This window comes from Bubalus kerabau, chromosome 6 (assembly GCF_029407905.1).
Source record: "Bubalus kerabau isolate K-KA32 ecotype Philippines breed swamp buffalo chromosome 6, PCC_UOA_SB_1v2, whole genome shotgun sequence".
Taxonomy (NCBI): domain Eukaryota; kingdom Metazoa; phylum Chordata; class Mammalia; order Artiodactyla; family Bovidae; genus Bubalus; species Bubalus kerabau.
In genome coordinates this window covers 112,680,151-112,705,542 of record NC_073629.1, presented here as the reverse complement: position 1 = coordinate 112,705,542, position 25,392 = coordinate 112,680,151, and the positions used below count along the sequence as shown (strand labels likewise).

Genomic DNA, 25,392 nt, shown 5'->3' with positions numbered 1-25,392 from the left:
AAGTAGTGGAAGTGGAATCAGAAGGATCTGGACTTACTAGGTCTGGAAGGGACTTCTGTGAGGTCCTCTAGTTCCATCAGTTGGGCCGGTCACATTCAGAGAGAACCCTGAACACCTTCACAGAAGGAGATCCCCCCACAGATCTGCTAATTCCTTCCAACCCACTATAAGGAATGTTCGTCCTTCTATCTAAACCAACTACCTTCTGCCACAGCACCGTGGTTCCCCTCCTAGAGGCTGGGGAGCGGACCAGCGCCATCTGCTGGCTGACAGTGGGGGTGGGGTGGAGGCACAGAGTGCCCTCTTCGCCCGAGGGACCTTCAAGTGCTGTACCTGAGAAGGTGATGTTGAAGCCTTCGTAGGACATAGAGAAATCGGAAATGAAGCGGACCTGGGCGGTGAAGTTGCCATAGAGACCGGCGCTGATGGGGGCCGGCAGCCGCGAGCCCGTCAGCTGGCGCAGGGGCTGGGTGAAGCTGCCGTTCTCCGTGATGAGGAGGTAGTCGTGGCCGCTCTCCAGGTGGAAGGTGTGGAAAGTGAAGAACACACCTGCCGGGAGCCAGAGGGTCAGGGGGCAACGGTGAGAGGGCTGAAGGGGCCCAGCTGCACGCCAGCGTCTGCCGAGCGTTCCCCGTTTGTAAACATCTCTCGGTATGCAGAAGTCCAACAGCAACACGCACAGGCCAACCTGAGCGAAGGGCCCAGGTGAGCCGGACACGCCCTTGCCCAGAGGCCCACTCAGGGAGAGGAAGACTCTGCTTCAGGCTTGTCCCAGTTTGAAAGGGAGAGTTATGGTTAGGTCATTCATTCAGTCAACAGGTTTTCGTATATTGCTGGGTGTTTCCTATGGGCTAGGACTCAGGGCTAGGTGGGTGCAAGGGGATAGAGCCACCGTGCAGAGTGACCAACGTTGTCATCAATATAGATCAGACTGCACTGGGGGACAGAAGGGAAAGAGGGAAAGGCAGGATGGCCTCACTAAAGAGTATTTTTTGGGGTCTTAAAAGGAGGCAGGGGAAATAACCGGCTAGGAGGGGAGAGGGTGCCCCAGGCAGGGGACAGAGCCGCTGTGGATTCCAGGGCTTGGTGAGCCGGGCGGTGCTGTTGGACACACTCAGCCGGGAATATCCAGAAGAGGAGCTGGACATGTAGGCTCTCTGGGGCCGGACTGGATCTTTTTTGAGAGGTGTCGGGGGCCTATCCTATCCAGAGTGTACCAGATTTCAGATTAGCAAGATGCTGGTGGCTATGAGAAGGAGGAAGTGGAGTGAGGGGAGGCAGAGAGAACAGTTAGAAGGATGTCAGCCATGCGCTGAGGGGGAGAGTGGATGGGGTCAGCCAAGGGGACAAGAGCAGGAAAGGGATGTGGGACACAGGAGGGGAGGTGGACACGGATCAGAGGCAATGGAGGCAAAGGAGGAGCCAAGGGGTGATGGGGAGGGTCTTGACCTGAAGGACAGTGATGTCTTTCGTGATCCGGGGCTGGACACATAGGAAGAGGAGCAAGTGGTGTAAGGGCAATGACTTTGGCTTTGAACACTCTGCACGGTCAGCATTCAGGAAACACAAGCTAGCAGGAGGGAACTGGACGTACACACTTGGAGTTCAGGGTTAAGGTCGGACTACAGCAGTAGATCTGGGGGTCACTGGCAAACAGTGCTACCTGAACCCCCAAACATGAAGAGGAAGGGAGGTGGGCAGGGCAGTCATCAGAGAAGGGTAGATTGGAAGCCTGGGGGGAACTGGCATCACACAGAAGACAGGAGGAAGAGGAGCGGTCAGAGAGGGGCCAGGCAGCCATCTGAGAGGGAGAAGGGGGAGGGGACATCCACTGCGGGGGAGGGGCCGAGAGCACCCACTAATGAGAGGAAATTTCAGCCCTCAGTATGTGTGCGTCACTGTTCTGAGTTGCCTGTAGTTGGCCCCTATCAATGGGAAGGGAAGATACAAAAACATTTCATCCTGCTACTAACCCTGCACCCTGGGTACAATTCTTCTCATCTCCATGTTACACCCGAGGAAACTGAGGCACAAAGCAATGAAATCATTTGTCCAAGGTCACCCAACCTGTAAGTGGGAAAGCTGGGTTCTGAACTGAGGCAATCTGCTGGCAGAGGCTGTGCAATAAACCACCCCAGGATGCAGCTTCTCCTGCGATGAAAAGAGAGTCGAAGGTGGGTGGGTGGGGGGGCAGGTGGTGGGAGGGGCCAGGAGTTGAGCAAGGTAATAGAGCACAAGATCTTAGCATCTAGAGCAACGCTTGAACTTGTCCAGATGGCAGCTGGGTTTGGGTGGACGGATGTACAATGCATGTCCGCCCACGAGAGAGTGTGCCTACGGGAATACACCCCATGGATGTGCCAGGGCAGGAACGCGGGGAGGAAAGGAATGCTGCGCCCACGTGCTGTTCAAAGTCTACAGACCTCGGGATCCTGGGCATCACCTGGGAGCTTGTTGGGAATGCAGAATCTCAGCCTCCACCTCAGACATCCTGAATCAGCATTCGCATGCTAACAAGATCCTCCAAGAGATGTGGAGGTACATACAAGTGTGAGGACTACTTCTCTAGATAATCACTGACATGTTCGGGATAAACAGGGGTTAGATGCAAGGTCTTCATGCTAAAGCATTTTAGATGTTTTCATTACTTTGCCTCTGTGTTGATAGAAACTGGCGATACAGAATACTGGGGATTCTACGGGTGGGGGTTGGGGGAACAGAACCCCATAGAGGTGGTGGGACCAGGGAAGCAGTTTGTAAATGTCCTGTGTTCAGGCAGCTGACATGCACCCATTTATCTATTTACTCAAAGAAATAGATCCTGGGCTTCCCTGGTGGTTCAGGGGTCAAGAATCTGCCTTGTAAGGCAAGGGAGGATAATTTGATTCCTGGTCCAGGAAGATCCCACACGCCGCACAGCAACTGAGCCCGTGTACCACAGCTACTGAGCCAATGCTCCAGAGCCCGAGAGCTGCAACTACTGAGCCCATGTCCTACAGCTACTGAAGTGTGTTCACCTGGAGCCGGGCTCCACAACAAGAGAAGCCGCTGCAGTGAGAAGCCCACAGACCGTAACGAAGAGTAGCCCCCGCTTGCCACAACTAGAGAAAGTCTGCATGCAGCAACGAAGACCCATTATGACCAATAAATAAATAAATCTTAAAGAAAGAGATAGATCTCAAGTGCCTGCTAAGTGCCAGATCTGTGCTAGGTACTGAGAAAGATCTTCCAGCCTGGTGGAGGAGACAGACACACCAGCGTGAGATCCAGAGCGGGGGGCGCAGAGGGAGGGTGGGTGACTGTGCCCCCAGGGTTGGGAAGGCGTCACAGCGGTCACAGTCTGTGACACGAGGGGTGTAAGCACGTGTGGATTCCAACGGGCACGTGAGCCTGCAGGTATCCTGTACTCCTGACACATAAACACGTGTGCGTACGAGAAGACCATTCTCCTTCTGCAGAGCTTGGCAAGAGGCTTGGTGCAGCAGAGGGCTGCGTGGAGGCTGGGTCAGACACAGTAGCGGGTGGAAACAAAGCTGAATTAAGCACTGTGCTTTCTGTTTTTCGAGCGTGCAAATACAAACCCTCCAAAGGAGGAAACACTTGGCAGGCATCCTAAGGATGAGTAAACAGCTGAGATGAAACCCCTGGCTTTCCCAGCTGTGTTGACCGCTTGGGGCTCCTTCGGCCATTGTGTGAAAATGAAGACATTGTCACAGAAATAGAGAGGCAGTGTTGGAGTCTGAATCCAGATTTGGTGTGACAGATGCACACACAAACAAGGACTCCACTGGAGTGCAGAATCGTGTGAAGGACAGCGACCTCTCACTGGGGCAGAAAGAGCAGGGCACTGGGAGAGGAGAGGGTCTGGAGAAAGGCAGACCTGGACCCAGAGCTCATCTATGGGGGAAAGGTCTGGGGTGCAAAAATGTGTGCCAATTAATATAATCTGATGTTTTTAAAAAGCAGTCTAATTTGAAAGTGTTAGATAATTATAATTATCCAATTTGAAGATATGTGTATATATACATACATAGGAAGTCTCAGTACTTTTTAGTATATTCTGTACTTTTCCTTAGACCTCATTGATAAAATCTATCATCCTAATTAATTTATCAATAATAATAAAAAAGCAGAGACATCACTTTCCTGACGAAGGGTGCAGATAAAGCTATGGTTTTTCCAGTAATCATGTATGGATGTGAGAGTTGGACCATAAAGAAGGCTGAACACCAAAGAATTGATGCCTTCAAACTGTGGTGCTGGAGAAGACTCTTGAGAGTCCCTTGGAGAGCAAGGACATCAAATTACTCGATCCTAAAGGAAATCAACCCTGAATATTCATTGGAAGAACTGATGCTGAAGCTGAAGCTCCAATACCTTGGCCACCTGATGCAAACAGCTGACTCACTGGAAAAGACCCTGTTGCTGGGAAAGATTGAGAGCAGAGGAGAAGGGGCGACAGAGAATGAGATGGTTGGATGGCATCACCAACTCAATGGACATGAGCTTGAGCAACTCTGGGAGACGGTGAAGGACAGGGAAGCCTGGCGTGCTGCAGTCCATGGGGTCATGAAGAGTTGGACATGACTGAGCGACTGAACAACAACAACAACCACAGACCTGTAGATCAGGTGTATTTTTCTTAAAAATGTTAAGAGCTCTTTTTATATCAGGCTAGCGGAGAAGGCAATGGCACCCTGCTCCAGTACTCTTGCCTGGAAAATCCCATGGACGGAGGAGCCTGGTAGGCTGCAGTCCATGGGGTTGCTAGGAATCGGACACAACTGAGCGACTTCACTTTCACTTTTCATTTTCACGCATTGGAGAGGGAAATGGCAACCCACTCCAGTGCTGTTGCCTGGAGAATCCCAGGGACCAGGGAGCCTGGTGGGCTGCCGTCTATGGGGTTGCACAGAATTGAACAGCAAGGAGATTAAACCAAATCGCACAGTGACTTAGCAGCAGCAGCAGCAGTGGTCCTTAGATGATTACATAGGTTACAAATATTTTTGTTCATTAACTATTTAAATATTTTATATGAATATTTTAAATATTTATACACATCTTTTTTTTAAAACCCTAAATCCATTTAAAGTGTTATTGAATCAAACATAACAGTCTATGCCTTTATGGAGTCTACTTTTGCTGCTGTTCTTCAAGTATGTCCCACCTTGAGGTTAGACTTTCATATCTTTCTATTACTAGAATTTGTGGTTAAATGTGTGAGGTATGATTTGGTTTTTTCTTTTTTCCAAATGGTTAAGCCCACTGTTTCAAAACCATTTATTAAAAAATCCATCCTCTCTTTAATGGATTGGAAATGACACATTAATCATACACTAAAAACTGTCTCTATCTCACACACACACATTCACACACACACACTTGCTCTCTCACACACACATGCACAAACACAGGGGAATCTATTTCTGGATCTTTATTCTCCCCCACTGATTTGTGTGTCCGTTCCTATATTTATACTGCATTATTAAAATTATTTGAGCCCATAATAACATTTTAATATCTGGAACAGTTACTCTTCTTTTTAAATTTTTTCTTGACTTTTCTACATTTAATTCTTCTAGATCAGAGGTTCTTATTTTAGGGCATGTATCACAGTTAGCAGTGAAGTGTCCTAAAACATAGCTGCCTGGTTTCCACCTCCAAAGTAGAAAATCTAAACCTCTAGGGTAGGGTCTAGCATTAGAGTAGCTGCCAAACTGCAGAGAACCTTGGCTCATGAACTTCAGAGGACGCTTCTGAGGGCAGAAGTCATATCTGCCTGATTAGTATATTCCCAGCCCCAGCATCTACCACACAGGGGGCATTCAATCAGTATTTGCTGAATAGAGACTGGAATAATGTGTCTCCCAGCCAAGGAACACCATGGACTGCTGGCAGTCACCAGATGCTAGAGGAGAAGCAGGGGATAGTTTCTCACTTAGAGGCTCTGGGAGGAACCAGCTCCTTGATTTTGGATTTCTGGACTCCTGAACTGTGCAAAGAATAAATTTCTGTTGTTTTAAGCCCACCCCCCCCAAAAAAAAATTTGCTGAATAAAAGAGTATATTAATTAATGTTTACTTATAGCCAGCATCTTACTTTGGACTTGGGCTCCCAAGGGTCATTTATGACAGGGAAGGTGGATCAAGAGGCCTGAGTGGTGAAAAATATACATAAAAACACTCATCTGAGGAACAGTGTGAGTTCTGTGAGAGGAAGATGGCTCCAGACAGTATCTGAAGATTGGGTGTGAGGGGCAGGGAGCAGAAGCAGCCTACATCCCTTCAGCGCTCGGTATAAGGAACTCAGTGTCAGGTTATCAGGAGGGGTCAGGTCGATCAGAAAACGAGAACAGGGACCCCTGTGCTGAGTGGGCTGGCCGCCTTTCTACCACCCGGGGTGTTTACACAGAGGTGTGATGCCATCTTGTAGGGAGTAATATAGAGAAGATTCCCTCATTAAGTAGGTTTTGAGAGCTGGTATTCTCTAAGATCTCTTGCAGAATGGAGATTTTTAGGTTTGAAAAATATTTACTAGAGGATGAGTTCTGTGATTCGAAGAGATAGGAATGTTCGGAGAGTTTTCTGGTTGGTGAGAAAAATCCAGACTAAGCCCAGAGGTCACTATGGAGGGAGAGCCTCGTGGAGGCCATCTGGATATGGGGATCTTAGGGCCCTGACCACGTCGCAGCCCAATGCCTGCCATGGGCCTAAACACTCACCCTTGCCATGTGATGTTTCGATAATCCAGGTGCAGTTCAAGTTGTTGGGGTAGAAGTCAGGGAACCCTGGTGACAAGATGGTCCCACTGGAGCCTTGAATGAAGCCACCACAGAGAGCTGGAGAAGAGGGAAAAAGGACCCTGAAAGACTGAGGTGGCCCCAAGAGCTTCCCCCAGAATCCCCCTAGGATCCTAGCCCTGCTCTTGTTCAAACCTCCCACTCCTCACTGACAGAGGGTCTTGGAGTCCGCGCCTGGGTTTTCACGGCAGAAAAGGCTCCTCTACTTTAGCGCCCCCTCCTGGTGAGGCTCACCTTCGCAGCTGGGCAGGGCCCGACTCCACTGGAAGTTGGGCTCACACTCCAGGGGCTCCCCGTCGCTCAGTGTGTAGCCCGAGTCGCAGCTGAAGGTCACCAGGGCACCCACGTAGAAGTCGTTCCCATGACGTTGCCCGTTGACGGGGATCCCTGGATCCAGACAGTGGTCCGACTGCAGTGTGATAGCTGGAAAAGAGAGCCCACGGCTGGAACAGACAGTTCCCTGCAACCACAGGGGCGCCCCAGCTGACTCACGAAGGGAGGGAGAGAGAGTCCTGGCTGAGAGAAGGCTGGACTGTCATCTGCCTGCTCCTCAAATGTGGCTGTCGGTACTGGGTGAGGGTATCTGAAGACCCATCTGTCAGGGACAACCAGTTGGCTGCAATCATTCGTTCGTTCATCATCCATTCAGTAAACATCAGCGCAGTGACACACGCGGCTTGGATTACAGATAGGATCACGGGTAAGAAAACAACCGTCTGCTCCTAGTGCTCTCCGCCATACCTTTCTGCAGTGGTCTGCAAAGAACTCAGTCAACAGTCTCTTTCAGAATGGATGTGTGTATACGCATGACTGAGTCCCTTTGCTGTTCACCTGAGACTATCACAACATTGTTAATTGGTTACATCCCCATGCAAAAGAAAAAAGTTAAAAAAAATAAGATAAAATTGACTTTGTCTGATATTAATGCGGATATATCAGCTTTATCTTGACCAGAAAAAAAAAAAATCTCTTTCAATTGAGGCACCAGCAATGAATGCAGGCTATGGGAGAGGGTGAGGGAGTGTGAGATGACATCTCAGTTCAACATCACCATCCGTCAAGCACTCTGTTCCCGGGGTGCCCAGCAGGCTGGTGCCCAGTCATCTGCACGCAGAAGGGGACCTTTCATTCTTTCTGACGTTGAGCTCTGAGAGATGCTGAGAGCAAGGAGGACCTCCTGAGGAGCCCAGCCTAACTGAGAACTGCCCTGGGGACATGGTCGAGTGGGTCCTCCTGCCGGAGCTAGCCCTGAGTCCTCCCCGGCACCCAGCTGGCCCCATCACCGCCACCCTGAGACTCACTCTCATAGCGGAGCTGGAAGCCGATGTCCGAGTGGCTCTTGTCGGTGGAGAAGAGGAGATAGAGGTGGTTGCTGGTGCTGATGAGGAACTGGGGGACCTGGGTGCCGTGGTAAACCCCAATCAAGGGCGCCGAGTACGTCCTTCCATCTCGCACTTCCAGAGTGTCGTAGTTGACCTCGGTTTTAAATCTGCCGAAGATGGAGACGAAGACTTCTTCAGAAACCCAAGGCTCATTAATTTGCAAATGACAAGAGACCCTGCTTGCATCAGAAGAACTGGGTCTTGGCAGGTTGGGGTATCTTAATATAGTCTGCACACATTCACTGGAGATGCGGGAGAACCCTCCCTACTGTGTTGAACCTTCCTCCTTCTTCTCCTGTGGTTGGACGCAGCTCTCCCAATCTTCTCTGCAGCCTGGGCAGTGACCCATCTTCAGAGCTAGAGGCACAGTGATTTGCCTCATGGGAGTCAGAATGTTCCAGGCCAGGGGTCAGCCAACTACAGCCCTAGGGCCAAATCTGGTCTAGAGTCTGTTTTTGTATGGCCTAAGGGCCAAGAATGGCTTTTGCATTTATAAAGAAGTTTTTTTTTTTTAAAGCAAAGACTGCAACAGATATCTGCAAGTGTCCCATAAAACCTAAAATATTTCCTATGTGGCCCTTCACAGTAAAGTTTGAAACTGCTCTTCTGGGCCATGAAAGCTTTGTCTAGATGAAGTTTACATTCATACTTGGGTGGCTGCTTTCCCCACCAGAGGGGCACAACCAGGCTGGGAGTAGAAGTGGGCCACATGAGCAGGATTTGGGTCAGAGGTGAGGAAGACCACCTTCCCACACCGAAAATGTCAGGGTGATATTCCTCGGATGCTAACAGTCCCCTAAACGGCACAAACCCCACTTCTGAACCAAGGCCAAGAGCAAAGCCAGTGCAGCCTGTCCCTCCCAGAGCATGTGCTCCAGTGCCCTCTGACCTTGTTGACCTTGCAGCATCGGTGCTGGTCCCCCACCCATCCCAGCTTCCCTGCCACCCCACAGCAGAGCAATCACCCCTCACCCCCACCGCCCAGGCTGTGGATATAGGCACCTGTCGAAGGTGATTTTGATGGGGTAGCCTGGCTGGGCTTCGATCACCCAGGCACAGCTCAGGGCATCCTTGTAGAAGCCAGGCCAGCCAGGAGACAGGATGGTGCCACTGGGCGAAGTCAGATGACCGCCGCAGGGAGCTGGGGAAGAAGGGAGAGAGGCAGTTTTCTTGGGGAAACAATGAATAAAGAAAAGTCTTTCTATAAAATGTGTCTGCCAGCAAGTATTTTTTTTTTTTTATTAATGGAGAATTACATCAACCATCTGAACTGTGAATTCTGTCTTTTGGGACTTTTATGGATATGCCAGTTACATCACTTGGAATTTTATGAAGGGCTGAAGGGGAGGAATGAAAAGAATCCTTTAAACAAAGTCCTCTGCCATTCTAGAAGGGTTGAAGTACAGCTAATATTGGGTGATACTGGTTCTTTCTTTGTTCTTCACTCAATTATCAGGCCTCTGACAGAGGCATGAGCCTGGCTCCTGCCCCGCACACACAGCGCTGGCCCTGGACCACGGTCAGAGCCCCAGGCTCAGCTCAGAGCCTTGCACAGTCCACTCCACTGTGAGTTCCCCAAGGGCAGGGGCCGTGTTATTTGTCCTGAACAACTCGGAGTTCCCAGCCCCTAGCCTTGTGCTTGGAACATGGGTGGAACACTGAGTGACCGGTGCTTGAATGAGTGAGTGGATGGAAGCATGCTCTCGGTCACGGCGGGTAAACCACAAGGCCCTCAGGGTCCAGGCACACTCCGCAGCTGGCTCTGAGCTTGCAACGTGTCATCTCAGCCCCTAGTCTCTCTCTATCCGTCTTCCCACTCTCTCCCACCTTTCCCATCACTCCTGCCTTTTCCCGCAATCAGACCCTTGGCCCTGAGATGGTGATTAGAGCTAGTCCAGAGCTCCACCTTCAGGCCATGAAGGCTCCACCTTCAGACTTCATGGTCCACCCTTTGGGTTAGGCAAGGTCACGTGACCACCTTGACCAATCAATTGAGGGCAGAAATGATGTGTGTCATGTCCATGTGAGACCATGAAGAGCCAGCGTGTGATCTGTAGCTGGTGACTGTGAAAGTGAGGGTCTAGATGGAAGTCCTGTCAGCTGGGCATCTAAGTGACCTTGAGGAGTAGAGTCCCATGACCCTGGTTACACGTGTAGCCTGAGTAGCCTGTCTTTAAGCCACTGAGATTCTGGGTTTATCTGGTAGCACAGTCTAACATCAACCACCCTGATAAGACATCTCCCTCCCTGAGACCGATGATGAGGGTGTTGATCACGACGAGCAGCAAAGCTGCTCCCACTGTCAGCATCACGGCCACGGACTGAGTGTTACACGCTGAGCTTCAGGGCTTTGCTCACTCCTCACAAAACACCAAGCCTGAGAGGAGGGTGCTATTCTTGTCTCTATTTTACAGTTAAGAAAGCGGAGCCTTAAGGAGATTGAGTAACTAGGCTTTGCTAACTAACTAGGATTAGCAAGTTGGTAGAGCTTGGATTCAGACCTAGGAAGACAGCATAAATCCAGAGACTTTACCCCAAACAGCCTCCTCGTTTTAAAAGAAACTCGGCTTCCTTAGGCTCCCCTTACCATGGTGCTAGCAGCTGCCAAAATGTGCTGAACAAGACTGGAAAGGAAAGGGGGTAAACAGCTACACAACACTCCTATCTTTGCAAGTTTTTGCAGATTTCCCCAAGTAATCAGACTCATAAAATAATAGCCAAATGTACCACAACTTTCCTCTCTCAATTCTAGAACCCTTCTGAGAAATTTAAAATAATCATCAGGCATTCTTCATAGTAAATTACATCAGAAAGTTCACTTAACAAAGAAGATAAAGAAGAAGAATTATGAGGTTAAAAGTAGACCACTCATACTGCTGATTTAGGATACTAACTGCTTTTACGTGTATTATCTTATTTAAATGTGCACACCATTCATGAAATCACCCCCATTTTACAGAGGAAAAACGGAGGCTAAGAGAGTAGATCAAGAGCTAATAGAGCGGGAAAGTGAAAGTCACTCAGTCATGTCCAACTCTTTGCAACCTCATGGACTATATAGTCTGCCAATTCTCCAGGCCGAAATACTGAAGTGGGTAGCTGTTCCCTTCTCCAGGGGATCTTCCCAACTCAGGAATCGAACCCAGGTCTCCCACATGGCAGGCAGATTCTTTACCGACTGAGCCACCAGTTAACTTCAAATGTTCTATCTCCAAATTCCCCTGCAGCCCATGACAGCATGGCAACCACAGCCAACTGGTATGAGCTCCCTGGAGCTGAGTTTACTATGTGTTGGGCTTAATGTGGATTATCCTCCTGACAACTGCAATACTAAAAGGTAGATAACCATTATTATCCTGATTTTATAGGCAGGGATTATTATCCCATTACCAGGCAGTTGAGGCTTGGAGAAAACAAGAAATTACACAGCACCTCTATCAAATACTGAAAGAACAAACTGCCCATGGGTATTATTATTTCCTGGGTAACCCATTTTCAAAACCCATCCATTCATGTTGCTGAAATGACCAATGTTTTCCTCTGCTTTCCCAATGGACTTGTGAGACCCCTTGAGGGGGATGGGGAGGGGCCTGCCTACTGCTATATGCCTGGGTCCCCAGGCAGGTAATGAGTCTCAGGAGAGAGTGGGGACTCTCTCTTGGCTCCCATTCAGCACAGGCCCAGCGTCTTTGGGGGCTGGACTGTGACGTCTTCACTTTGCGGGAAGCCGTAGATCACAGAGTCACTATTGCCTGCCCCGGCTACTCTCAATTCAGTGGTACACACAACAAAGCCCAACCTCAACTCGCCAGAGAGGGAAGCTCAAACCTTTTCTTTGATGGTCACTATTTTGTTTTCTTTCTCTGCTATACTGTTTTATTACTTTGGCTACGACCTCTCTTCTCTGCTTTAGGTGCTTGGCAAACAATCTTTCCATTCATTCAGTCCTTCACTCTCTCTAGTTCATCTTCATATCCCAAGGTGGCAGTTGCTAGGCAGGGAGAGGGAGGGGAGGATTCCTAAGTACAGTGTCTCTTTAACATTTCAGAAGATTTAAACCTCGCTCTTACCAAGAAAATACAAATCAAAACTACACCGAGAAATTATTTCTCATCCTTCAAGTAGGGAAAATGCAAGGTCTGACAACACATGAAGTTGAGGGAAAGTAGGAATTCTAGTACTCTGCAGCTAGACACGCCAAAGGGTACACAATCCCTAAGCAGGGAAATTAGGTAGCATCTAGCAAAACTCAGTCATTTATTCTCTCACCTAGCAACTCGACTTTTAGAACTCTATCTCAAAGATGTGTGTTTGTGTGTGTTAGTTTCTCAGTCAAGTCTGAATCTTTGCAACCCCACAGACTGTAGCCTGCCAGGCTCCTCCATCTATGGGATTTTCCAGGCAAGAATACTGGAGTGGATTGCCATTTTCTTCTCCAGGGGATCTTCCCAACCCAGGGATTGAACCTGGGTCTCCTACATTGCAGGCAGACTCTTTACTGTCTAAGCCACCATCCTAAAAATGCACTGGCAAAAATATGAAAGGACATATATATATGCACCAGGCTATGTAAGGCAGCACTATTTATAATAGCCAAAGAATGGAAACAAGCTCAAATGTTCAGTGATAGGGAGCTGACTGAATGAATTGGAGTAATCAACAAAATGGACTAGTTATGCAGCTATAAAACAAGAATGAGAAATATTCTGTGTAACATCATGGAGTAGTCCCCAGGATATTTTATTAAGCGAATAAAAGCAAGATACAGTGGTAAAAGCAAGGGTACAGTATGCTTCCATTTGTCTAAGACAAGGGTAGGAGACACACACACATTTGCTTATATTAATGGTCAATGAAAGTGCAAAACCCAAAGACAAAAGATGACCTATGGATGGAGGGAGGGGGTTGGAGTAGAAAGGAAAGGGACTGAAGCTGGACTTTCTTAGAATATGCCTCCTTTTAGAGGTTTAGCTTTGAAACTATGTCAATATTTTACATAAGTAAAAGAAGACATATGTGGAATCTGGAAAAACGGTACTGATGAACCTATTTGCAGGACAGATAGAATAAAGATGCAGATGTAGAGAACAGATGTGTGGACAGGGGGTAGGAAGGGGAGGGGATGATTTGTGAGATAGAAACTGACATATATACACTATCAGGTATAAAATAGCGGGAACCAGCAGTATAGTGCAGGGAGCTCAGCTTGGGGCTCTGTGCTGACCTAGATGGGTGGGATGGGGGCTTGGTAGGAGGAGGACTCAAGAAGGAGGGGATATATATATATATGTATACATACAACTGATTCACTTCTCTGTACAGCAGGAACTAACACAACTTTGTAAAGCAACTATACCACAATAAAAAGCTTTAATTTTGATAAACAATTTCTTAAAATTTAAAAGCAGTGTAAAATCAATGAACAGAAAAAAATCAATGTCAGTCGGTAGCATAATTATACATAAAGAAACTAAAGAGATTTTTAAAACACAGTAATGTGATAGTTTATCCCTAGTAGGATGTAGAGACCAGAAGAATTGAAAGGAAAATCACGAAAACAATTTTCAATAATCATACAGCTGTCCGTGGCATTGGGATTACAAGTCTGAGACTCTTGGGTGCATATTAGGGGATGGGAACTTGGATTACCAGCAAGAATGAAAGTAGACACAGCGATGATATCCGGGAAGTTCAGTGAAAAAGAAAAATGCACTTACATTTGAAATGAAATGAACCCATGATGCATTTTAGCTTTTAAAAAGTATTTCTTAGCTCTGTTTGTTGAAACGGTTTAGAAACAAGGAACTACTCAATGGTAATAAGCACTGCCAGTACCCAGATTCTAAATATCATTTCTCACTAAAAGGAACCAGGACTCCTTGGAGAAATAGCTGATTGTAGGTCAGGGACAGAAAATGTACAAGATGAGTTTGGGCCAATTTCAAAACGCTCCCTCTGGCCAATGGGATGATTTGAGTGTTGAGCAGAGTAACAACCGCAGTGCCTTTAAATGCATACAGTACATTTAAATCCTTGGATTGCAATGATATTAAACATTTTTCAACTTAGGAAGATGCTAGAGTCAACCCATTAAGATTAAAAGTGGTAAATAAAGGAAAATAATTAAGTATTTCTCCTGTCTTTCCTTTATCAACTATACCTCAGGGTAACCAAATAGTTGTTGGGGGCAAGTTTTCTGTCAGTGTTTCCGCATATAAAAGAAGAGATAAAATGCTACTATTTTGTAATCTCTAGGCTATGATCGTTGATGGCTTCTATTAATAATATCACCCAAAGAGTAACAACCAGACATTACATGTCTCTGATGGAGGCCCAGAGCTCTGCTTATAAAACATTTTGGCCAAAAACCAGAACCTGAATCTGATTAGGCTTCTAGATCTTATTGCCAATTAAAGGAAATGTAAGAGAGAGAGAGAAGATCATGTTAAACAATCTCCTAGGGATGTAATCACCAGAATTCAGACTGCAGGAGACTCCTCGGGGTAAACAACCTGCCTTCCTCAACAAAAATGCCGCAAGGGAGTGGGGCTGCCACCTACAGAGGACTCGAGGTGCATCCGCCAATGGTAATGCATCAGCCTCACCAGGGTTCTGACTTAAAATGCTATGAAAGAAAGGATTAGATAGAGAATCAAGGAAACTTGATTGTGTTAAATAACTATCTCCATAATGTTAAAGATAAGAGTATTGAAGTTCTATTTTAGAGTGTTCTTTTCCTCTATTAGAGATACACACTAAAATGGTGATTACATATTATGCCTGAAATTTGCTTCACAATAATCCCAGAGGAGGGTAATGGTGGGAGATACTGGTAACGCTGGGGTATGAATGAAATGAAATAGGCCATGAGTTTATAATTGCTGCAGCTGGGTTATGGGCACATGGGGTTCACTATACTACTCTCTGTGTTTGAAAATGTCCATTAAAAATGTTAGGCTGATGACTTCCCTGATTTCCCAATGGTAAGGAATCCTCTGGGCGATGAGGGGACACAGGTTTGATCCCTGGCCGGGGAACCAAGATCCCACATGCTACATGGCAGTGAAACCCAGGCACTGCAGCTACCAAGACTGAGCACCACAACTAGAGAGTCTGTGTGCCTCACTGAAAAGATCCTGTATTATGCTACCAAGATCCTGCGTGCTGTATCTAAGATTCAATGCAGCCAAATAAATAAATAAAACTTAAAAAGAAATGTTAACAGAATGTTCGGCTGAAAAGAAGGGTATGCACACAGGCACACACTCATGGATACAAGGAAAAGACAAAAAAAAAAAAAAAAAAGAGGAGAGGGTTCTGCCTTGAACAGGGAGAAGGATTCAGCAATAGGAGGGACCCAGTGCCTTATCCCAGGGCCCAGTACAGAGTAGGTGCTTGATGGAAGGAATAAAATACTGCATTAGGACCCTGCCAAGTCATAGGCTGAAATCTTAACTCCCACGTGACTGGTTTTGGAGATGGGACTTGAAGGACACAATGACGGTGAAATGAGGTCACAAGGTTGGGCCCTAGTCCAAAAGGACTGCTGTCCTTAGAAGAAGAAGAGACATCAGGAGTGCACGTTCACAGAGAAAAAGGCCACGTGAGGACACAGCAAGACGGCGGCCATCTGCTAGCTAAGGAGAGAGGAATTGGGAGAGAGCGGCCAGCCCTGCTGGCACCTTGATCTTGGACTTCCAGCAGCCAGAACCGTGAGAAAACACATTTCTGTTGTTTACATCACCTGGCTTGTGGTATGTTGTTATGGCAGCACGAGATGGCTAACATGCTGGGCTTCTGACGAGGGGCTGGGGCCCCCCGGCAGGGAGGCCCCACCTCTCCTGACCTCAGATGCTCCAGGGTGAAGGGCATCTGGGATGGGGATGGAGTAGCGTGACCCCAGAAACTCAGGCTCACTGAGCCCTCACAGGGCGCCAGCCGCCAATCGACGTGTGCTCTGCTCTTCCTGGGTGCTCACCCTCACAGCAGAATTCAGGGTGGGTGCTTGTCTCAGCCTCATTTCCAAGTTGAGGAAATGGGAACAGAGGGCTTAGGTAACTAGTCTAGAAACACACAGCAGAGAAGTGGCAGAGCCAGGATTTAAACCTGGGAAGTCTGGTTGGGTCTCCTTGTGAGTCCCTTGGACTGCAAGGAGATCCAACCAGTCCATCCTAAAGGAGACCAGTCCTGGGTATTCATTGGAAGGACTGATGCTGAGGCTGAAACTCCGATACTTTGGCCACTTCATGTGAAGAGTTGACTCAGGAAAAGACCCTGATGCTGGGTGGGATTGGGGGAAGGAGGAGAAGGGGACAACAGAGGATAAGATGGCTGGATGGCATCACCGACTCAATGGACATGAGTTTGGGTGAACTCCGGGGGAGTTGGTGATGGACAGGGAGGCCTGGCATGCTGCGATTCATGGGGTCGCAAAGAGTCGGACACGACTGAGCGACTGAACTGAACTGAACTCAACTGAGTTTGGCTCCAGAGCCTGCATTTCCAGCCACTGCGGGTGGACACGAGAATGCCCACCCTGAGCACTGCCCTCACAGGGCTCTCCGTGTGACTGTCTAGAAGCCGTGGAAGCCTTTTCCTCGATTCCCTCCAACCACGCCTCCCCACAGCCCCTGAATCCCTCACGGCTCATCCTCCACCATTCTGTGGTCAAACAAAAGGAGCGCGAACTCTGAAGTCAAACAGACTGCATTTGGTGGTTCAAAGCGATCGCTCTGGTATCAAAATATCTGGACTTGGATTCTCATCCTCCCGTTCACTGAGCTGTGTGGCCTTGGGCGCCCACTCTGTGCTTCAGTTTGCTCAGCTGTGAAGGATCCTAACAGTACCTCCCCCATGGTTGTCAGGAGGATGTAATAGAACAGTGTTTGTAGAGCACATGGCCTAGTATTTAGCACATAATAACTGCTCGATTATTACTAGCTGGCGATCTCAGGCAAGTCAGTTCACCTTGCTGCTGTGCAGATTTCTCATGCATAGAGAATGACATCTTTCTCAACAAGAGTGGCCAGAAGATTTAATGAAACATTGTTAGAAACTCAATAACTACCCTCCTTCCTTAGAGGCCCAAATGACTTCCCACCATCACTTAGTTCCCTCTTGTGGGAGTGGGGAGAACGGATTTTTCTTTTTTTATAAGAATTTTTTTTAAGTATAAAATTAACACATTAATTTTACATACAGATAGGAAAAAAAAATGTAGATGTGTCTACACAAAACTAATGGGCCATTTTGCTCTGGGATGTGGGCCTAGGAAACGAATATTTCCACTTTAACTTTATTGCACTGTGTAGCATTTAAATTTTTTACAACCATCAAGTATGAGTTTAAACACGAAAATAAATACTTACTGCAGATAATTTATCTCCTTTTCCCCCGTGTATTTCTTTTAAACAGCATAGTTTTGAAAGCCCTGTTTGAGAGTCTTTGTCTCCTAATAGGGAGTTTAATTACCTTTATTATCGTAACTGATGTGCTTGTCCTGCCGCCGTCATCTTCTTTTATGCTGTCAATTTATGATGCTTCTGTGGGTCTTGTTTTCTTTGTCTTTTGCGATTGGCAATATGTTTCCTTTTGTTTTAATTTTCTACTGGGATATGGTAAGTGGAAAACCTGCTCTTCATCCTATTAGTAGACGCTTTTAAGTCTTTGACAAACAAGTTTGAAATCATATTCTCTCTAGTGATAGAATTCAAGAAAATTACAGTAACGGGGTAGCCAAGAACCTGGATGTGGATTCTGGTTCTGTCACTTACAAGCCGGAAGGACCCTGGGCAAGTGACTTGGCTTCTTTGTGCTTTAAATAGGACAATTACAACACCTACTTCCTAGACAGGTACATGGCCGATATGAGGTGACACCTTTAAACACCCATCATAGTGCTCTATGAATCGGTCCCTGCTTAAAAGAGAGAGGAAGAGATGAGCGTGGGGGTGAGAACCACATGTTCCTTTGTAGCTGCTTCACTACTTGGAAGTCTTTCCTAGGAAATTTCTGATTTTAAACACACGGATCCCTTATGTCCTCTGTTCTGTAGATCAGGGGTCAGCAAATTACAGCCCAGGGACCAAAGCCGACCCCTTCATTTCCGTTTTGTCAAAGCTGCTTTCCCATAATGATGGCAGAGTTGAGCTGAGACCTTAGGGCCCTCAAAGCTGAAAACGCTTCCTAACTGGCCCTTTAAGAAAAAGTTTGCTGACTGACTTCTGCTTTATATCAGCCAGATGATCATCCTTCTTTCTAAATTTAGGAGAAGAAGCCATTTTCTCCCTTGTCCTATTACAGCCTCTCAAAAGCTAAGAGGCTCTCAGAATATATTAAAAGACTTTTTAAAAGACCATTAGCTTACACGTTTAATTGTCCACAAGGTGGGGATACTTAATCAAAAACAAAACTAGAAAAAATGGAAAGACAAAGATGCTGGTTACAAAGCAGGGTTCTTCCAAGACTTGGCACAGGGGGGAAAAGGGCCAAGGAGGGCCAGATTCTAGGGGCTTCTTACCTGGTGTGCTCCACGGTTTCAAGTCCAGACTTGGGCAACCTAGGCGGTGTCCAGCTCTCACCCTGGCCCTCTGATCTGCTGCTCCCCAGGTCCCCGAAAACCATGGTGGCATCAAATGCCCATAATTCTAGGAAGACCGAGCAGACTTTCCCTGGTGCCAAGTCAGCCTCTTTCCACCAGAGTGCCCCTTATTTCTGGTTGCCCACTGTCCCCAACCCTAAGCGTTTCCCTCCCCAGGGACAGAATGAACAAGACAACTGTAATTTCTAAATTAAGACTCTGCCTATCAAACAGTAATCCTCTTTAAGGTCCACGAACGAAGGCCGAGTTCTCTTGGGCATTCACTCGTGGTCTGGAGTAGCTCACTGCTCTGGCAGAACTGTGGTCTAGGAGCAGCAGATTCAGGAGGGTGGGTGGTGGAGAGAAGGCTGCCTCTCAGGGGGGGTCAGCCCCACTGGGACTGAGCCCCCACAGGCTCAGGGGTGCTGGGGTCTGGGCTTCTGCCCCAGAATTCCCACAGTCTTGGTGGGGAAAGAGGACCAAGCTCCAGGGAACTGGTAAAGAAAATGTACTCATGGTGAGGCCCAGTGTCTGATAGAGTTCTCTGCTGCTGGTTTAAGAGGAACAAGGGAACCAGGAGAAAAGAGAGACCAGGTGAGCAGGAGACAGCAGGGAAGATGCCCTGGGCGAGACGGACTGGAGGAAAATTCAAGAGAGGAGGTTGAGAAGCACGATGGAGAATGAGGGGCCTAGCCTAAAGGGAAGGCGAGACCCCAGACCAACAAGCCCCCAGACCCTGGACTCTGTCTCATCCCCAAAGACCACCATCAGACACTCGTGTTTATCCTCCTGCTGCCAGGGAGGGAGTTACCCAACCCATCAGGTCCACAGCTGGGCTGGGGCAAAGACAGGAGTTTCATGCTTCTCTGACACCGAAGCTTATGCTGTTTCCAGAAGAGCTCACTCGCTGGGTAAAATGGCAGAGAGGGCGGTGTGGATGGGACTGGGGGCTGTGAGGGCAGGACGGCACCTGTCTGTCATGAGCGGGACAGGCATCTGGAAAGATGAACCCACCACATGCTCCCCAAAGTGGACCGCTACTCTGCTGGGCCTGGTGAAGGAATGGTTAATATCAGGTGAACATCACGCTCGCTGTCAACACTGACAGAGCACTGCCTCTCTGCTCACGACCACCTGGGAGAGGGCTCCCCTTCTTAATTGTACTTTACAGATGGAGCAATTGAGGCACAGAGAAGTCAAGTCACTTGCCCCCCGGGGTGACTCAGTGGGTAAGTTTCAGGGAGAAGACACAAGGCAGTCTGATGAGAGTCAGGGCTCTGGAGGCCATTAGGGAGGCTCTAGCCTAGTTAAAAGGTCATTCATTCATTCATTCATTCATTCAGTGATTCATCAGCCAGTGTTGACTGAGCACCTAGCGAGTGTTAGACCATAAGCCAGCTGTGGGGATACAAGGCCGAGGAAGGTTCCCTAACCTCATGGAGCTTACCAACCAGCAAGAGCATGGCCAATACTTATATGAGGCGCTCCGCCTATGCTGGGAATCCCCTTTTACATGTGCATCTTATTATCTCCCCACTTTTTTTTTTTCAGCTGAAAATAAACAACAGAGATTCAGAGGGAAAAGGCAGCTTGCCATGGTTCCAGCCCAGGTCCTTCTGACCTGAAGGCCCCACCTTGATGCCAGACCCTCTGCCACAGGCTCTGTGCTCTTGGGGGGTCTCCCTCCCCATCCCTGCCTGTCAGCTCTTGGGGCTGTGCCCCCTTTAAGGCATACCCCATTCTTTGGGCTCCTGACCTTCCCTCTTGCTGGCTGGGGTGCTCAGAGCTGGGTCTGGGGACTGGGTATGGAGAGGTCCCTTAGGTCTCACCCTCTGTCCATCATGTGAGATGAGAGGAGGAAGCTTTCTGGCTTCCAGAAGGAAGGAGCCACAGCCCCTGCCTCCTCCTTGGACACCATCACTGCTTTCAAGGAGTCTGTTGTTCACAAGTATTTATCAAGGGCCTGTTCTGTGCCAGGCATTGTGTTTGGTGCACACGTCTGACATAATTCCTGCCCTCAAGAAACTTTATTTGTGTGTTCCATAACTGAAGCTGGGTAGACCAGATGGCTGGTCTCTGAAATTGCGTTAAAACCTGTCTGTGTGGCAAGGCAGGACTGAGGAGACACCACAACAATCCTGTGCCTGCTTCAAGCTGCGTGGTTTTTTTTTTTTTTTCCTGGCTGGTCTGCCCCTAGTCTCCTGGAGATTGACTGCAAGGATATCAAGGCAGTGTTTAACAGAGGCACCAAGGCCAAGCCTGGGAGATGTCCTAGGGAATTGAGGGAAATTAGCGTGTGGAGACAGAAAGAGTGGAAGGCATTTTGAAAGACACGCAGACTCACAGCACTGCCAGGCTGCTTCAGGCTGATGGTGCTCCCTGAAGGAGCTGCGAGCAGGGCTCCTAACTACTGTGGTATGGAGAGCATTCCCAGTTGAAAGAAGAGGTGTTTTCTGATGCCTGACAGTCTAGATCCAGCGTTTCTCCAGTTTAATCTCTGGTTATAACTCAATTTTCTGTGCAATGTTGTTCTATAAAGACTCGACCATTCCAGGGTGAGGGTGAGAAGGTGGTCCCCAGTCCTGGGAGAGGAGGACCACCGGGTTTTGGGCTGCTCCGTCCCCCTCCTCAGTGTCTCCGGCTGCCAGCTCCGCCCCCCACCCGCCCGCAGGCACGCACCTTCGCACCGTAGCACCGCGCTGTTCCAGACCACACTGCCCTCCTTCAGGACACAGGTGATGGTCTCCGAGCCCTGAGTCCCGAGGAAGCCTTCGTCGCAGAGGAAAGAGATGGAGCTGCCCAGTTGGAGGCTGTCACCGAACCGCTTGCCATTCACTGGGACGCCAGGATCGGGGCACTCATTGTGTCGGAAGGCTGGGCGGAGGAAGGTCAAGGAGGTGATTAGACAGAGCTGGTGTGCAGATGGACTCCCAACCAAAAGAAGCTTCATTATGAAGGCCAACCCTAGACTTCCCCCGCTTCCCCAAGAGACTGACATGCTGGGGGGAGAGCTGTCTGCCCTAGACCACACTGAGCTGTAAAGCAGGTCTTGTTGAATTCGATGTCCTTCTTCCCTGAGCATCTAGTCCAACTTCATTCTAAAGCACATTTATAGGTCAGGCAGCGGGCTGTTTGTCCTGTCAGCTCATCAATATCAAGTATCGATTCTGTGAAATGGGTATTATTACCCCACTTTACAGATGAAGAAACTGAGGCTCAACATGGCAAAGGAGTAGATCTGTGTCCTCAATGTCAAATCCATTCTATGTGTCCCTAACTTTAGACAGTTAGGGGATCACTTATGTTGCAGGGGAGCTGGACTCTAAATCCTGTGACAGTAATAGACATCGAGTACCATAAAGCCCGTGCCCTGGGATCAACCCTGTCTGAAGCCATTCCCTTCACTTTCTTGCCTCAGGCTGCCTCTCACTCCACCCACGTGGTTGATCATACAGTTGGCGGGTGGAGAGGAAAGAGTCAGAACACTTGTGGGTTTAATCAAGTTCTGCCTCTTATTAGTTACATGGTTCTGGGCAACTGATGTCATCTTTCTGAGCCTCTGTTTCCTGACCTATAAAATAGAGATCATACTTCACAGGTCAGGTCATTCTGAGATAGCAATAACATGAAAGTTGGTTTGAATTCGCAAGTGGAGAATGCTAGGTGCAGCGCATGACAGGTGGTGAGTCCTCTTTAAGTCTGGGTTCCCTTCTTTCTTCCTGTTCCCCACCTTCCTCCATCAGGGGTGCCCAGTTCTCATAGTCAAATCTGAGGCTACACACTATTTGCATCCTGGCTGTTTTAAGGACAGTGGCTTTCCAGTGAAGACCAGGCTCCACGGCTGCATGGACATGGGCTATTTTAAAGAACTCAGTGTGAAGCCCTCTGAGATTCCCTAGTGACTGAAACACTTGCACAGTCAGAAACAGAAGCAGCCATGGAAGCTGTCAGATCATCTAGCTGGAGGCAAAGCTGGCGATCCTTCCTACTGAGGCTGGGCCGCAGGAGCATCTGACATGGAGATGACCATGAGATCCCTGCTGAGCCCCGATGCAGACCCCCTTCCCTCTGAAATGCAATTTAAGTCAACCTAGACTTCTGTCTCCCAAACTTTGCTTATCAGGAACTGTGACCATGAGCTTGCCCTGACATTTAGAAAAAAGGACTGGGGAGAAAAGTGGTGTGTGGGGCCCATAGGTCCAGACATTTGTCTACTCAGAACCCTATCAGTCACACACACACATGTTCACACTGCACAGGGATATGGAGCTATCTCCAATGTCTCAGAGCAAATGCTCTAAGTCAGAGATTTAAGTACTGCCCAGTTTTACCTGCGTCCTGTTTCAATCTCAGCTTCCTGGCAGGTGAAAGGGGATGGATCTTAACCTAGGAAGCTGATGTCATGGGGCTGGGCGTGATGCCTGCAGGATGCTCACAGAGTAGGTGCTCAGTAATCAGCAGTTACTGTCATCAGCGTTCAAAACACTCCACGTGGAAAAAGGGTCAGTTTACTCTAAGGAGCTCTGGGGGTGGAAGCGGGATCTCTGAGCCTTGTTACAGGGACAAGGATTCCATGTTAGTGTGAAGAGAGCTCTCCAGCTGTGGAGAGTGCTGTCTGCGGGTGGGGAGCTTCCTGACACTGGGCACATTCCAACTCTGCCCAGATGATCGTCGGTTGGGACGTGGCCAAGGAGACGCACACGCTGCGGGGGAGACTATACCAGTTCGTGAACATTTGCCCACGACTGTGGTTGCAGTAGCTGCAACAGAATCATCTCAGGAGCTTGTAAAAAATGTAGATTCTAGGCCCTCCTTCCTTAGACATTTTGACTCAGCAGGGCTAGAATGGGGCCAGATTTTGTCCCTTGGACAGTAGGGAAATCAAACCAGTCCATCCTAAACAAAACCAACACTTAATATTCGTCAAAAGGACTGATGTTGAAGCTGAAACTCCAATACTTTGGCCACCTGATGTGAAGAGCTGACTCACTGGAAAAATGCCCTCATGCTGCGAAAGACTGAGGATGGGAGGAGAAGGGGACGACAGGATGAGATGGTTGGATGGCATTATCGACTCAATGGACATGAGTTTGAGCAAACTCTGGGAAATAGTGAAAGATAGGGAAGTCTGGTATGCTGCAGTCCATGGGGTCACAAAGAGTCAGACACGACTCAGGGACTGAAAAACAACAATCCAGCTCTATCTGTGTAAATGCACAGAAAATTATCTGATGTTTGTAATAGTGTTCATCTCTGGCGGAGGGGGATCTGAGGTGAAGGTCAGCACTTCTTCCTTGAACTGGCCTGTTTTTGACTATTGACATATCAGATGTGTATCACTTTTACATGGTGGAAGAATATTAGAGAGGAATGCAGGGTGAGAGTTTGATCCTCAGGTTAGGTTTGCGGCTTTCTGCCTCTTTCTCCCAAGAACTCAGCATTTGCTTCTCTCCTGGAAAGTGGGGACCTACTAGGATTTGGTTTTCCTTGGAGACTATGAGATTTTTTTCCCCCCCAGGTCCTCCGTCAGTGTAGCCATACTGCTTTGAGCTTGTAGGGTCCTTGGTCCTCCCCATCCTGGATAAGCAGGCTTCCCTGGGATGGCTCTTACTCATCTTCCCACTCCCACCAAGGGGAGGAAAGATCATTTAGCCATTCATGAATCTTTCCACTCAATAAACATTTACTGATCCTCATGACCTACCAGACCCTGCACTGGGCAGAAGGGAGAGAGAGATAAGTAATGCGTATCCCCGTATCCCCATCGTTCCAGAGCTCATGATCTCATGGGAAAGTGGGGATGACGACAGATTGTCTAAAGCCAGTGCTTCAGCGCTAGACTGTGAAGACTGGGAAGACAGGACTGGGCTGCGTTTCCTCCTGCTCACAGGTGATGGGAAGAAGAGTGCCCTGAGAGAGGTGCCCCTGGGAAGATGGACTGTTTCTAATCCAGTCCAGTGTCCTGAGGAAGGTGTTGAGGGAAACATCAGAGAAGCATTCTAGCTTCAGTGGTCCCTTGGAATCTCGGGTCTCTAAAGACCCCCACTTGGCACCTGTGGTCTTCAGCTCAGCTAGACCCTGGGGACGGGTGGGACAAGGAAGCAAGACCTCTGTGCCAAGTGGGGCTGGGTGGAGATAAGTTCTATTAGGAAGTGCCAAAGGGACCAGCTCTGGGTGTCCTGTGTGCCTGGGGCAGGGCTTGCTTGGGGACTTGCATTTCATAAGCAACCTCTGGGAAAGGATCTGGTTAATTGCTCAGGGGGACCCAGCTTCAGCCCCATCTGACAATTTTCCGTTGGCCAAGTTCATCGGGTCTGTAGCTGATTCTACCCTGCTCAGTGCCTCTTGCTACCTTTGGCAGCTTGCTGTTTCCAGGGTCCAAACTTCTGCCTTCACCTCTAACCCTCTCTACAACCCCCTGAGACACAGAAATGACAAGAATCACTGCTTCAGTTTGCTTCTAGAGAAGGGGCCCAGTGTTAAAACCAGAGGTGACAACTTTGGGACTGGGGCCGGGAGGAAATGACCCCAAAGCAGGCTCAAATGAGTCTCAGAGCCAAACAGAAACACTGTTCCAGACCCTTGTTTCTGATTTGACTGTGGGGATAGGAATTGGCAAAACAAAGTGT

The 25,392-nt window shown here is 48.4% G+C and overlaps 1 protein-coding gene and 1 long non-coding RNA gene across 4 annotated transcripts in view; one reads left to right on the top strand and one right to left on the bottom strand.

Moving 5' to 3' along the window:
- CSMD2 (CUB and Sushi multiple domains 2) overlaps positions 1-25,392 on the bottom strand; it is a 683,179-nt gene that overhangs the window by 213,457 nt on the left and 444,330 nt on the right. For both annotated transcript variants that reach the window (XM_055586466.1, XM_055586467.1), the window contains exons 15-20: positions 21,443-21,637; positions 9,187-9,325; positions 8,104-8,291; positions 7,037-7,225; positions 6,725-6,841; positions 334-549 (exon numbers count right to left, since the gene is read on the bottom strand). In XM_055586466.1, the coding sequence (XP_055442441.1) occupies positions 334-549; positions 6,725-6,841; positions 7,037-7,225; positions 8,104-8,291; positions 9,187-9,325; positions 21,443-21,637 (1,044 nt within the window). The remainder of the gene's footprint in view (positions 1-333; positions 550-6,724; positions 6,842-7,036; positions 7,226-8,103; positions 8,292-9,186; positions 9,326-21,442; positions 21,638-25,392) is intronic.
- LOC129655725 (uncharacterized) lies at positions 431-3,148 on the top strand. Of its 2 annotated transcripts, XR_008716096.1 has the most exons (4): positions 431-705; positions 2,058-2,174; positions 2,365-2,538; positions 2,813-3,148. It is a non-coding gene; the product is annotated as an uncharacterized LOC129655725 (long non-coding RNA). The 2 variants fall into 2 exon arrangements; XR_008716095.1 differs by lacking the exon at positions 431-705 and having other exon boundaries at positions 1,895-2,069.